This window comes from Aethalodelphis obliquidens, unplaced genomic scaffold (assembly GCF_003676395.1).
Source record: "Aethalodelphis obliquidens isolate GAN/ISIS:26980383/991018 unplaced genomic scaffold, ASM367639v1 scaffold8, whole genome shotgun sequence".
In the NCBI taxonomy this organism is placed as follows: domain Eukaryota; kingdom Metazoa; phylum Chordata; class Mammalia; order Artiodactyla; family Delphinidae; genus Aethalodelphis; species Aethalodelphis obliquidens.
The window spans coordinates 27,259,863-27,272,200 of NW_020837952.1; the positions used below are offsets into that span (position 1 = coordinate 27,259,863).

Here is a 12,338-nt window from a genome sequence, read left to right on the forward strand (position 1 = left end):
GAGACTCAGCGCATTCATAACTGGACGTCGGAAGCCAGAAAGGAAACTCGAACACGCAAAGGACAGGTATAACCCCGCACGCATGCACCGGAGAGGCCGAGATCGCAGCGGAGGTTTCCATCCTTAGGCTTGGGGAGGGCCTGGGAAGGAAGCAAACATTGCTTCCCCAGTCAAGTCAGAGAGCAGAACGCACAGGGTCGGAGGTCAGAAGTTGAATTTCAACCCAGCCTGCGCTGCGTCCCAGCGCCTTCCGCAGCCCGGGCACCGCGGTGGCACAGGGCTGGGAGAGGACGAGGCTGGCTGGGGCAGGACAAACTGTGAGTTGCCACTGCCGGAGAGCCGCCGGCGGCGGGGGCAGACGTGACCCCTGGCGCCTTCAGAGCGCGAAGCCCGGGAGAGCAGGGCACGGCTGCCGCGACGCTGCGCCCCCGGCCCCGGCACGGCTGCCCGCTCTCCGCGTTGCCCTTTCGGCCGAGGTCAGCTCCCCGCCGCGGCAGTCCAGCCGCCTTGCGCCCCGGCACAGGTCACACGGGGTACGCCTTGTCCGCCTCCGGGCGGCTGCCCGGGCACCCGCAGCCTGACCGGCCCTCGCCCCCCGGCGCGGGGACAAACTTCCTTCCTCCCAGGCCCCCGGCAGCGTAGGCTGGCAAGCGGCTCACTCGCCAGGCTTCCACGGTCTCCGGCTGCAGGCGCCCTCGCCCGGCTCGGCAAGCTTCCTCCCTGCCCCTCACCAGCCCCGAGCCCCGGGCGGGCGCCGAGCGATCCCCGCGCCTCCGCTCCAACAAAGCCGGCGGCCCGGAGGCGATCCGGCGAGGGGCTGGGAGTGGCGGCGGGGACGCCACAGCCCGGCGAAGGCACCCTTGTGCCGGGCGAGTGAGGCGTGAAGGGGGCACGGGGGACGTGGCGGGCAGAGAAAGGGGGAAGAAAGTATCCTGCTCTCAGCGCGAAAGCCTTCTTCGCTCCTCCTCGTTGCCCTGCTCCCCCTGCCCGAGCGCGTCTGGCGGTCCCGGTGGGAGCTGGCGGGGGCAGAGGGGGAGGCAGAGGGGACGCAGTGGCCTGACGGGTGAGCTGCTCCCTTACCTCTGTCCAGAGTGAGAGGCTGGACCACTGTCAATGTCGCCATGTCTGCCGTGGGAGCCGAAGTGACGCTCAGCTTCAGCATCAGCAACCGCTTGTAGTGAGAAAAAGAGGAGGAGATTGGGGGCGGGGTGGAGAGGGAAGACGGAAAGGAGGGGGGAAGGAGGGAAGGTGGTGGTTGTGGAGGAGAGAAGGCTTGGGTGGGTTGGCAGCCAGATGGAGACGCAACTGTTCCGCGAGGGGCAGACCTTCAGATGCGGCGTGAAGCTGAGCAGGTACCGGAGAGCGAAAGCATCGCCGGCTCTGACAAGGAAGGCTCTGCCCTAGAACTTTGCTCTTCCACCCCAAGGATCGCTGGATGCGTGTAGCTAGTGTGTTGCTTTCTTTCAACTTTCCACTCAAACAAAATGGTCAGAGTGTACGTGCGTCTGGGGGAAGGGAGAAGAATGAAAGGGAGGGGATAGAGGGGAGGGAGGCAGAGACATGATTTTTTTCGGATTAAGAGAATTTGTCAACCCCTTAATCCCATTCCCTAGAAAGAAAATGCTTCTAGTTCAGAAATGTTGGGGGTTAACTGTAGTTGCTGCTAATTTCTGTTAAAGTTTATTTTGGAATGTTGACTTATAACAGTACACAAGACAGAGTTCCATCACTAGGCCCCCGTTAAGGACCTGAGTATATTGCCTAGAAAATAACTTATCTCACAAGCAAACTTCTTAATAATGGTTTTAAATTAAAAATCACAATGAGAAAACAATTAAAAACACAAAGAGAAGTTTCTATTACTAAGTTTGAAAACCATGTCCCTAGCACTCCTCCAGGCTGACCCTCAGAGCTGCCACTTGCTGATTAATTAACATATGTGACAGGAATTGAACTAAGCCATGGCCTGACTTGGGGATTCAATACAGTCCCTGCCTTCCAGTAGCCTGTAATCTAATGGGAGATGATGTTTTTAAAAGGGTGACTTTAGAGTCAGTTGATCAAGATTCAGTTACTAGAACCTTCAACTATTAGCTGTGACCCCTTCACCCCAACAGACTGCTTTCACTATCTTGCCACTGTAGGGACTCTCATTTTCTTGATCAAGAAATTAAGAGGCATATAGAAATCTTGTGTAAGCAGAAGGGTGATGACTATGGGTTCAGGATTGGAAATGACAAAGCTGCCTCCGTCACCTTCCCTATGACAGAGCAGAATTGTTTTGGCTAGCAATATACTCCTGAAGACAGACACAGTTTTACAGCAAAATATTTGCATATAATCTACGTCATTGTCTTCTGATTACAATATGGATGGTTTCTGAAAACTTTCCCATCTCATGGTTTACATTTGAAAAAAAACTAACAAACAAGATTTCACCAGTGATTTGGGAAAGTCATAAATGATTGGCCAAACACCTAACAGACCTTAAAGACAAATGGAAAATAATAGTTCAGCATGCCTATATTTTCATTTAGTGTTTAGACAGAACGCTGATCTGGAAATTCAAGTCTTAGTTATGTGCTTTTCAGAAATCAAATCTCTCACTGATCCCCAGTTTCTTCATCTGTCAAACAAGGGCATTTGTAATCTTCAATCTCACTGAGGTTCTGTAAAATGAGGGAACTAATTCTTCCCTGCAATCTCACTGAGTTTTGTGAGGGTCTGATGAGATCATGCACATGTATGTGCTTTGAAAACAGTAAAGTATATACAAATATATTCATACAACAAACATACATCCCACCTGAACTGTATGGCAACACTCTGCTAGACACTAGCCATGCAAAGATTAATGAGATGTGGCACTTTTTCTAGACAGTGCTCAGTACAGGTTGGGAGACAAATAATGAGCTGGTTGTGAGAATATGAGCAAGCTCTGAGCAAAAATGAGAGCAGTAAGTGCTCTAAGCACCGTAGAAAGGAAGTGCTGTGGGAGACAGGAAGAAGCAACAACTCTGGTGGATTATCATTATTCACCTCCCCTAAATCAAACAACAGACAGAAGCTGAATTGTGGACAATAACAACAGAGTATGTTCCAAGGCTTTGCACGAAATACCAAACCTCATTCAATAACTGAGGACGAAAAGAACATACAAATCCCTTGGCCACTAATGTAGTTCTTAACAACATCCTGTATTGTGAATATGTACTTTAGTGGCTTGATTCATAAATCTGAAAGCCATGATTTCAATACAAATCCCAGATTGTGAAGTCCATGAAGGTAGGCTTTTTGTCTTTTTGTTTCCTGATGTAGCCTCAGCACCAAACATTTAATAGAATGTTTCTGGACTTATGCTTTGAGCTCCCTAATTGAAAATTTACTCTACCATTCTCCCTCTCTGTTGACTCTGTAGGGTTTTGTATGGATTGAAAAAGACAGGACGAGAGAGCACAAATCACCATATATTCATTAGTTATTATTTCTAATAGTGGCAAGTTCAATGCCTTTAGCGTATGTCTGCACAGGTGTAAAAAATGAATAATAAACAATTCATTATCTGTTAGATTTTGTTTTTTTATGAAGGATGAATAACTAACTACTGTCTCTGATAACACTTGTGAATTTCTAATTGAGACATGCAGAAACATAAGAAAATATCCTTAATCTACTGTATTGCTTTGGTAGATATGACCATGCTTAAGTCTATTGAGTAACTGCCTGGACCACTCCTGTATCAAACACAGTGTTTCATCAAGGTCAATATACTTGATCCATTCACATGTGTGTTGCCTTGCTAATTGTGTATTAATCAGGGAATTGTTAAAAACACCTGTGATTATACTTTTAGCTATTTGGTTACACAATCAGTGCAATTTTTCATTAAATGATATATATTAATTTACCTCTGTGGCACCTTTATTTTCAATGAAATTCATTAATTCAGAAATACTTATTGAACAGTTTATATATATGCCAGGCTTGGAGCTAGGTTGGTTTCTCTTTATCTTTTCAGCCCAGAGGATTAGGTATTATTATCCCATTTTATAGATAAGTAAACTGAGACTCACAGAGGTTAAGCAACTTGCTTAAAAATAGTAGCACCTGGGGCTTCCCTGGTGGCGCAGTGGTTAAGAATCTGCCTGCCAGTGCAGGGGACACGGGTTCAAGCGCTGGTCCAGGAAGATTAATGTTTGCTCTGATTCTGCCATAGGCGATAGCATATGCCGTGAAGCAACTAAGCCCGTGCACTACAACTACTGAGCCTGCACTCTACAGCCCGCGAGCCACAACTACTGAAGCCCGCGCACCTAGAGCCCGTGCTCTGCAACAAGAGAAGCCACCATAATGAGAAGCCCACGCACCGCAATGAAGAGTAGCCCCCGCTCGCCGCAACTAGAGAAAGCCTGCGTTTAGCAGCAAAGACTCAATGCAGCCAAAAAATAATTTTTTTAAAAAGTAAATGTCTTTAAAAAAAAAAAAGTAGCACCTGTATTCAAGAGCCCCTGTGCTTTCCACTGAGAAACACACTTCACCTTGCATTATTCAAGATTTAGTGATTTCAGTCTTTTATTTCAGAGTTCCATATATGAGTGTGTGTGTGTGTATGTGTGTGTGTGTATCCTTTCTCTTTTTTGTTATGCTTGAGATATACTCAAAGAGAGAAATGCATGGAGGAAATTTAGGTCAAAGGAGGAAAGAACTATGACACTGGTTCCATTTTATATAAATACAGGTTAATATTAAAATGACTACCTATTTTGAATATAAAGTCTCTTCTTGTTAAAAAATTCATTCAAAGTTACGTTAAGGTCTGTTTCACTTAACTGAATCTTTGTGAATTAAATGACAAAATCAAGAGAAGGTTTGAATAAAGCATTAGCATACCAAGAAAATGTGTTTAGTTAGATTATAAATGGAGTATAATAAGCACAGTTTCATATGAGGAAAATAACACCACAAACTGGAATTCTTTCAGCCTTGGGTGTTAGAAATTATTTTTGACTGAGTCACGATATCTCGTTATCTTCTTTAATTCTCACAGCTTTGTCAAAATAGCACTAGATTAAGATGAAGTGCCAACCTATACTTTGGAATATAAAGGTTTGGGGTTTTTTGAATAATCATAGAGAACCTTACTATATTATTCTCTCCTTAGAGCTTTTTTAAACTGAGTGGCAAGTATGTTCACGGTAAAATATCTGAATCTTAGACTTGTTTTAATAACTACTTATCTGTCTGTTCAGTCAATAAATACTGTACTTACTATATCCCAGACTCTGTTCTAGGCACTGGGATATTGCAGTGAATAAGAAAAGGCCCTGTTCTCACTTGGCTTATATTCTATATGGGAGAGAAAGACAATAAACAAACTAAGAAACAAACAAGAAAGAGGTCAATTAGTGACTATGTGCTGTGCAGAGAATGAATAATTTGAGGACTGAACTGAGTCTAGAATAATGTCAGGATTACAAAAGACAGAGATAAGGGAAAAGGGCATTCTGAGAAGCGGGAGAGAAAAGCCAGGGATAGGAGAGCAGACATGGTGCGTTTGGGCAAAATAGGCAGTTCAATTTGGAGCATAAGAAAAACAAGCCTAAACAAGGGCCATTGAGAGTCAGGTTGTGAAAGATAATGTACTTAACAGAAATGTAATGAACCTTTCATGAATAGCTTTGTGCCCATCATACAATGAAATGTACAGACTATCCAGGCTAAGAAAAAAAATTGTGTTGTAGCATCTACATTAAAAACTACTAACATCAGAATGAAATAAAGAGTTACTAATTCTGTGTTGAATGTTAGAAAATTGAAGATGAAATAAAATATAAAATGTTCATTTTAATTATTTTTCATTTCTTTCAAAAAAAGTTTTTTAATTTATTTTAATTTACTTATTTTTGGCTGTGTTGGGTCTTCATTGCTGTGCACGGATTTTCTCTGGTTGCACTGAGCAGGGGCTACTCTTTGTGGCAGTGTGCGGACTTCTCAATGTGGTGGCTTCTCTTGTTGCAGAGCACTGGCTCTAGGCGCACGGGCTTCAGTAGTTGAGCACGCGGGCTCGCAGGCTCTAGAGCACAGGCTCAGTCATTGTGGCGCATGGGCTTAGTTGCTCCACGGCATGTGGGATCTTCCCAGACGAGGGCTCGAACTTGTGTCCCCTACATTGGCAGGCAGATTCTTAACCACTGCGCCACCAGGGAAGTCCTCAAAAGAAATTTTTAAAAATTTTAAAAGAATTCTGAAATCTGAATAATCCTCATTTGTAGGGTCTTATTTGCATTATTTTACATTACCAGTTATCATGAAAATAATAAATATAATAATTAATGTTTGCTCTGATTCTGCCATAGGCAATAGCACATGTAATAAGTGCAAAGTCTTTCTGGTAATTGTATATTTTATTTATGCCTATTTAATTCATAGAATATAAAATGATGTTTTTGTTTCATTTTGAAATGAACATTTTTCTGTTTTCACAGAAGTTATGATTGATCTTTTATGATGAAATTTAAATTCAGAGCTTACAATTTTCCTTTTTTCTTTATGCATCCCAACCTCACAGTTACATCATTGGGAAAGCCTAATAGATGCAAGAGAGGCAAGATAAAGTGATTTTTAAAAGTGATACTGGACTCATTTCTTTCTCTCATCTACTCAGGAGATACTTCTGAACTTTTAGAACCCACAAACTTTAATGTTTTTTTTAAAAATATTTTTATTACCATCACATCTTAAAATGTTTTTAATATACTCAATTTTGAGTCTACAATTATGCTTTTATCCAACAAATCTTTATGATGCACCTGCTATGTATATGCCAGACACTGCTCTATGTTCAGTGGTAAACATGGAAGGAGTGACTTTCCTTATGGAGCTTAGATTTTATGAAGGGAAACAGATAAAACACAAATAAACAATAAATCAGATAATCTTAGGTAGTAGTAAGAACCACAAACAGTGATATGCTGAAGGCTGTTCACACGTGAGACCCAGTTATGTGCATCTTGCCCCAACGTCACTTTTAGTGACATCACATTGGTATCTTTAGACTGGCCATGGTGGGAGTGTTTACACCATGGATATTGGCAAATATTACATATGGAAGCTTTGTGTTTTCCTCAGGAAAGCTAGTTGTTAAACATTTGCCATCATACCATGAAGCCTACAAGGAAAATAAAATAGAAAGTTGTGATGAAACATGCAGCAGGGAGCAGGCAACATTAGAATGATCAGAAAATAAGTCACATTGTGTTTGATACAAAATTTTTTAAAAATAACATATCTACCCTGTATTTGATGGAGTACTGACTAGGATGCTGGGCCTGGGATGAAGTTAGAAGAAATAGGAGACATTCATGTTATTTCTGAGGAATTACAAAATATTTGGAAAGGAAAGAGAAGCATCAATGGAAAGGCATAGTATGAATTACACAATGATGTATCAACAAGAATAAGTGATAGTATAAATTTGTATATGTTAAAGGCATACATAATAAAAAAAAAAGTCTGGGTTCTTTGAATGCTTCCTGGAGGCAGTTTACATTCACTTTCATTTTTTTATTTTATTTGTTTTTATTTTTTTTTGCGTTATGCGGGCCTCTCACTGTTGTGGCCTCTCCCGTTGTGGAGCACAGGCTCCAGACGCACAGGCTCAGCGGCCATGGCTCACGGGCCCAGCCGCTCTGCGGCATGTGGGATTTTCCCGGACTGGGTCACGAACCCGTGTCCCCTGCATCGGCAGGCGGACTCTCAACCACTGTGCCACCAGGGAAGCTCTTTTGTTTATTTTTTAAAATAAATTTTAAATTTTTAAATTTTACTTATTTTTGGTTCTGTTGGGTCTTCGTTGCTGGGTGTGGGCTTTCTCTAGTTGCGGCGAGCGGGGGCTACTCTTCGTTGTGGTGCGAGGGCTTCTCATTGCAGTGGCTTCTCTTGTTGCAGAGCACGGGCTCTAGGTGCATGGGCTTCCATAGTTGTAGCATGCAGTCTCAGTAGTTGTGGCACGTGGGCTTAGTTGCTCCACGGCATGTGGGATCTTCCCGGACCGGGACTCAAACCCGTGTCCCCTGCATTGCCAGGTAGATTCTTAACCACTGCATCACCAGGTAAGTCCCTACATTCACTTTTAGAGGAGACTTGGAGATATTTTCTTTCCTGTATGCGGATAATAAAATGTCACAGAGGAGAAAGCTACTCTTTGCAATTTTGAATCAAAAGATTGCTACCAGGGCTTCCCTGGTGGCGCAGTGGTTGAGAGTCCGCCTGCCGATGCAGGGGACAGGGGTTCGTGCCCCGGTCCGGGAAGATCCCACATGCCACGGAGAGGCTGGGCCCGTGAGCCGTGGCCGCTGAGCCTGTGTGTCCGGAGCCTGTGCTCCGCAACGGGAGAGGCCACAACAGTGAGAGGCCCGCGTACTGCAAAAAAAAAAAAAAAAAAAAAAAAAGATTGCTAACCAAGTGGACCAGATCTTCTATGGGATTTCATGAAAAGTAAAGAAAAGGAGGGACAAGATTATCATAATTGGGTGCCTATGTTACTAGAGAATCTTATCATGGTGATGAGAGAACTCTATTGCCTTGATCCTTAAAAAAGGACACTAAGGATGTTCAAGGCTTGTTTTATTCAAACTTCAGCTTTATTTAAAATATGGTTTAAATGGGTTTCTCTTGAAAGCACCTCAGTTCCTGACTTTCATTTTTTTCTTAATCCTGCCCAACTTCTCTCGAATTCTGGAACAATGGAATTAATTAGGAATATTAGGAAGAAACAGATGAAAAGGCCATCTTCAAATTCTTCCCAGATTGTGACATGATACAGTAATTGAGGCAGTAACAGAATTTACTGTAGGTGTGCTAAGGGCCATACTGCCAGTAATTAGCAAGTTTGAGGGCAAAATGCAACATTAGCATGGACAGCACATTCAGGAGAGAGTTATAAACTCTTATTTTTATCCTTCAATTCTCTAAATTAAAGCAAAAATCACTACAATTTTAATCAGTTTGCATTTAAATGTGATCTTTCTTAGGCTCAGCCTGAAGCATAAAGTGTAATATCTTTTTCCTATAACTTCTCAGTGGGGTCAAATTATGTTTTTCTTAAACTAAGTGCCCCATTCTCTGCTTCTCTGCCTTCCCTGCTTTTCTGGTCCTCGATGAATTCTTATCCCCTTGCTCATGTAGGTGATCTTTCTGATGCTTATAATCTTATTGTGCCATTCCCCAAGTCCGCAGCTATGCAAGACACCACCTTGAAATACAGGATCTCTGAGAAACTTCCTCTTTCAGTGATTTCTTAATTTTACTTCTTGCTCAAAGCATTTACTTGAATAATAAATACAATTATGGCTTTATTTTGGCTTCTTGAGGATTTAACTAGAATAAAAAAATTTAAAAAATAAGGCAAATGAAAAATGTTTTAACTCTAAGTATCATCAGGTTCCTGTCACCTCGAATTTTGCATAGATCAGTAGTGGCAAATCAAGCCGAACAAATATTTTTGTCTAGACCCCAAATCAAAGCAATTGCAAATAAATGGAGAAAGTAAGCAAATCTCTGCCATTTTTAACCTAGGACACGCAAGTAAACTATTAAGTCTTTTATGTAGTTAATATATTTTCTTTTTAACGAGGAATTTTTTTTGAAATGTTAAGTGTAAGACAAGGCACATGGAAAACAATTCTTGATAGGTATTACAAAATCTTACCACAAGTAACCAATGTTAACAGGGATTTTCGTGTCTTCTTTCAGAAATTATATGTACATACACATATATATGTGTCTACACACATTCATGTGTGTTCACATATCTTTTAAATAACTCAAATAGCCTTATACACCATATTTTACACCTTGATTATTTTATCTAGTGATATTTTCATATCAATACATTATATATGTAAGATCTCTTAACTACTTCAAAAAATTCCACTGAAATCTTCTCTTATAGATGAACTTTCAGGCTGTTTCTAGGTTTTTGCTATCTCAAACAGCATTAAGAAGGAAAATCTTTCTTGTTTATATCATCTTTATGAGCATAAATTCCACTCGGTTATAACTGTGTACTTCCGTATAACCCAGGACTAATGTGGCCCTTTTCAATGATAATGCTCTCAGATTATCACACCTGCAGCCATTTTATTCCTGTTTCATTGTAGGCATTCTATCCCATGAGAATTGATACCTCTTTTCTATAGAACTGTCATATTTAATTGAACCTAAAATGTCAAAGTGACTGAAAAAAACTATTTGCCATAGACTGAGGACCATTTTTGTCTTCAAAATATGTGGTATGAAGCACCATCCAGCAATCCAGTCAATCAATGATGATCACCCCAATTTTCAACTGAGAAACTAACAGCGTCTAAAGCAAGTTAAAAATTAAGAGCCTAGGGCTTCCCTGGTGGCGCAGTGGTTGGGAGTCCACCTGCCGATGCAGGGGACACGGGTTCGTGCCCCGGTCTGGTAAGATCCCACATGCTGCGGAGCGGCTGGGCCCGTGAGCCATGGCCGCTGAGCCTGCGCGTCCGGAGCCTGTGCTCCGCAACGGCAGAGGCCACAACAGTGAGAGGCCCGCGTACGGCCAAAAAAAAAAAAAAAAAATTAAGAGCCTAAAATAATCCATTTTTGGATATTTGTTCTATTGAAGGTTTTATTACCACCAAATGAGATAGGAACACAGTGAAAGCACAAGAAGATGTTTAAGTACCTTGTTTTTTCAAATAAAGTAACACATTGATTCACTAATTAGAGAAAACTCTAAGTAAAATTTAAAGTGAGAAATACTATTCTTTCATTAAATGTTGTTACTAGTTACTATTCAAAAGAATATTTAAATGTTAATGCATGTAGTGCTCTCTACTGGTCTTATCTTTATTGCAACCACACTGTGTCAAATTTTTATTTACAAAAGGTCATGAAAATTGTCTCTATCCCAAAAGACTACTAGTGTTTTTTAAAAATTTCTATTTGGTGTGTACTTTAAGTGTGTGTGTGTGTGTGTGTGTGCGCGCGTGCATGGACACACAAATATTCATTTTTGAATTTCCATACTGAAGTCAGTTTTGAACCCTGCACATGAATTGATGACATACATTATCACAATTCAGTAATACAGAGATATTAAAAAAGACGGGTATATAGTTTTAATGCAAGGGATAATGTTTTTCAGTACAGTTAATAGGCAGTGGCAGCATCTAAGGTGCTTGCTTTTCCTGATCCCTGGAGAAGACAGGTGAAGGCCTCCTAGGAGGAGAATGGGTGGCTGTGTGTATTCAGCAATTTTTACGGGACAGTGGTCACCATCATGAGCTCTTCTCTTTTTTTCCCTCCACTACTCCTTCCTGCTCCACTCCTCAAATATTTAAAAAATCAACTTAGTGGTGATTTTTTTTAAAGCTTAAGAGCAAATTTTATTACCGGTAGTTATGAAAGCTATTTGCTTCGGAAGTATGTGTGTGTGTGTGTGTGTGTCTGTGTGTGTGTTAGATAGAGAGAAAGAAAATACATTCATTCATTCATTCAATAGTTTCATGTCAAGTGGCTGCTACGCACCAAGCCCTGTGCACTGAAGATAAAGCACTGAAGATAAAGCAGTAATCAAGACCACTGATACTCTACTGGAATTATTGGTATCTGTGGAATTACTTCTCAATTAAAATAGTTACAAATGCTATTAAGGGAAGTACATGGTACAGTGAGAATCTATAACCTAAATCAATGTTTAGGGATTCAGAAATGACTTCTCCAAAAATGGAACATTAATGGTGTGTTTAAGGAGAGACGTGAGCATGTTTAAACACTAGCCATTCTTTAGTATACTCAGTTCCTTCTTAAGCACAGAACTGATTTGGGAAAGTTATCTTTTCCATCATTACTGCCTGATTGAGTGAACATAAATGGAAGGAACACTCATTACTCTGGGGAACTTCCTGGCCACGAGTTTTCAATATGGTCATCATTTGTCTAAAGCAATACATACCAGTCCTATATTTATTACTAACATTTAGTACATTATATTAGGCCTACTAAAATATTTGTTTGAAGCTAATTACTATTTTTCATGACTATTTGATATTACTTAGGAAATACCCACACATGCTCTTACTGTATTTGGTCCAAACAGAGAGAAAGCAACTTAATTCTAAAAAAAAGACAGCATTGATATTGACATATATACTACTGAACAAGTTGCATCCACCCAAATGTACTCCTCCAGAGTCAAAATAAAATATAATGATATTTTTGAGCCAATAAGGATGTTAAAGAACATCAAATCTGACCAATAGTGGAAAATGAGATCCAGAGAGATTAAATCATCTGCCCAACTTTTCCTA

At 41.1% G+C, this 12,338-nt stretch overlaps 1 protein-coding gene across 8 annotated transcripts in view; it reads right to left on the bottom strand.

Annotated features, from left to right (window-relative positions):
• The window catches only part of LIN7A (lin-7 cell polarity scaffold A), a 378,990-nt gene that overhangs the window by 269,089 nt on the left and 97,563 nt on the right, over positions 1-12,338 (bottom strand). For 3 of the 8 annotated variants that reach the window (XM_027107104.1, XM_027107106.1, XM_027107105.1), the window contains one exon: positions 1,081-1,171. The exons of 3 other annotated variants lie outside the window; for them this stretch is intronic. In XM_027107104.1, coding sequence (XP_026962905.1) covers positions 1,081-1,171 — 91 coding nt within the window. Of the gene's footprint in view, positions 1-1,080; positions 1,172-1,325; positions 4,099-6,195; positions 7,169-12,338 lie in introns of those variants that run through there. 2 more of the 8 variants (XM_027107107.1, XR_003432919.1) reach the window with 2 other exon arrangements.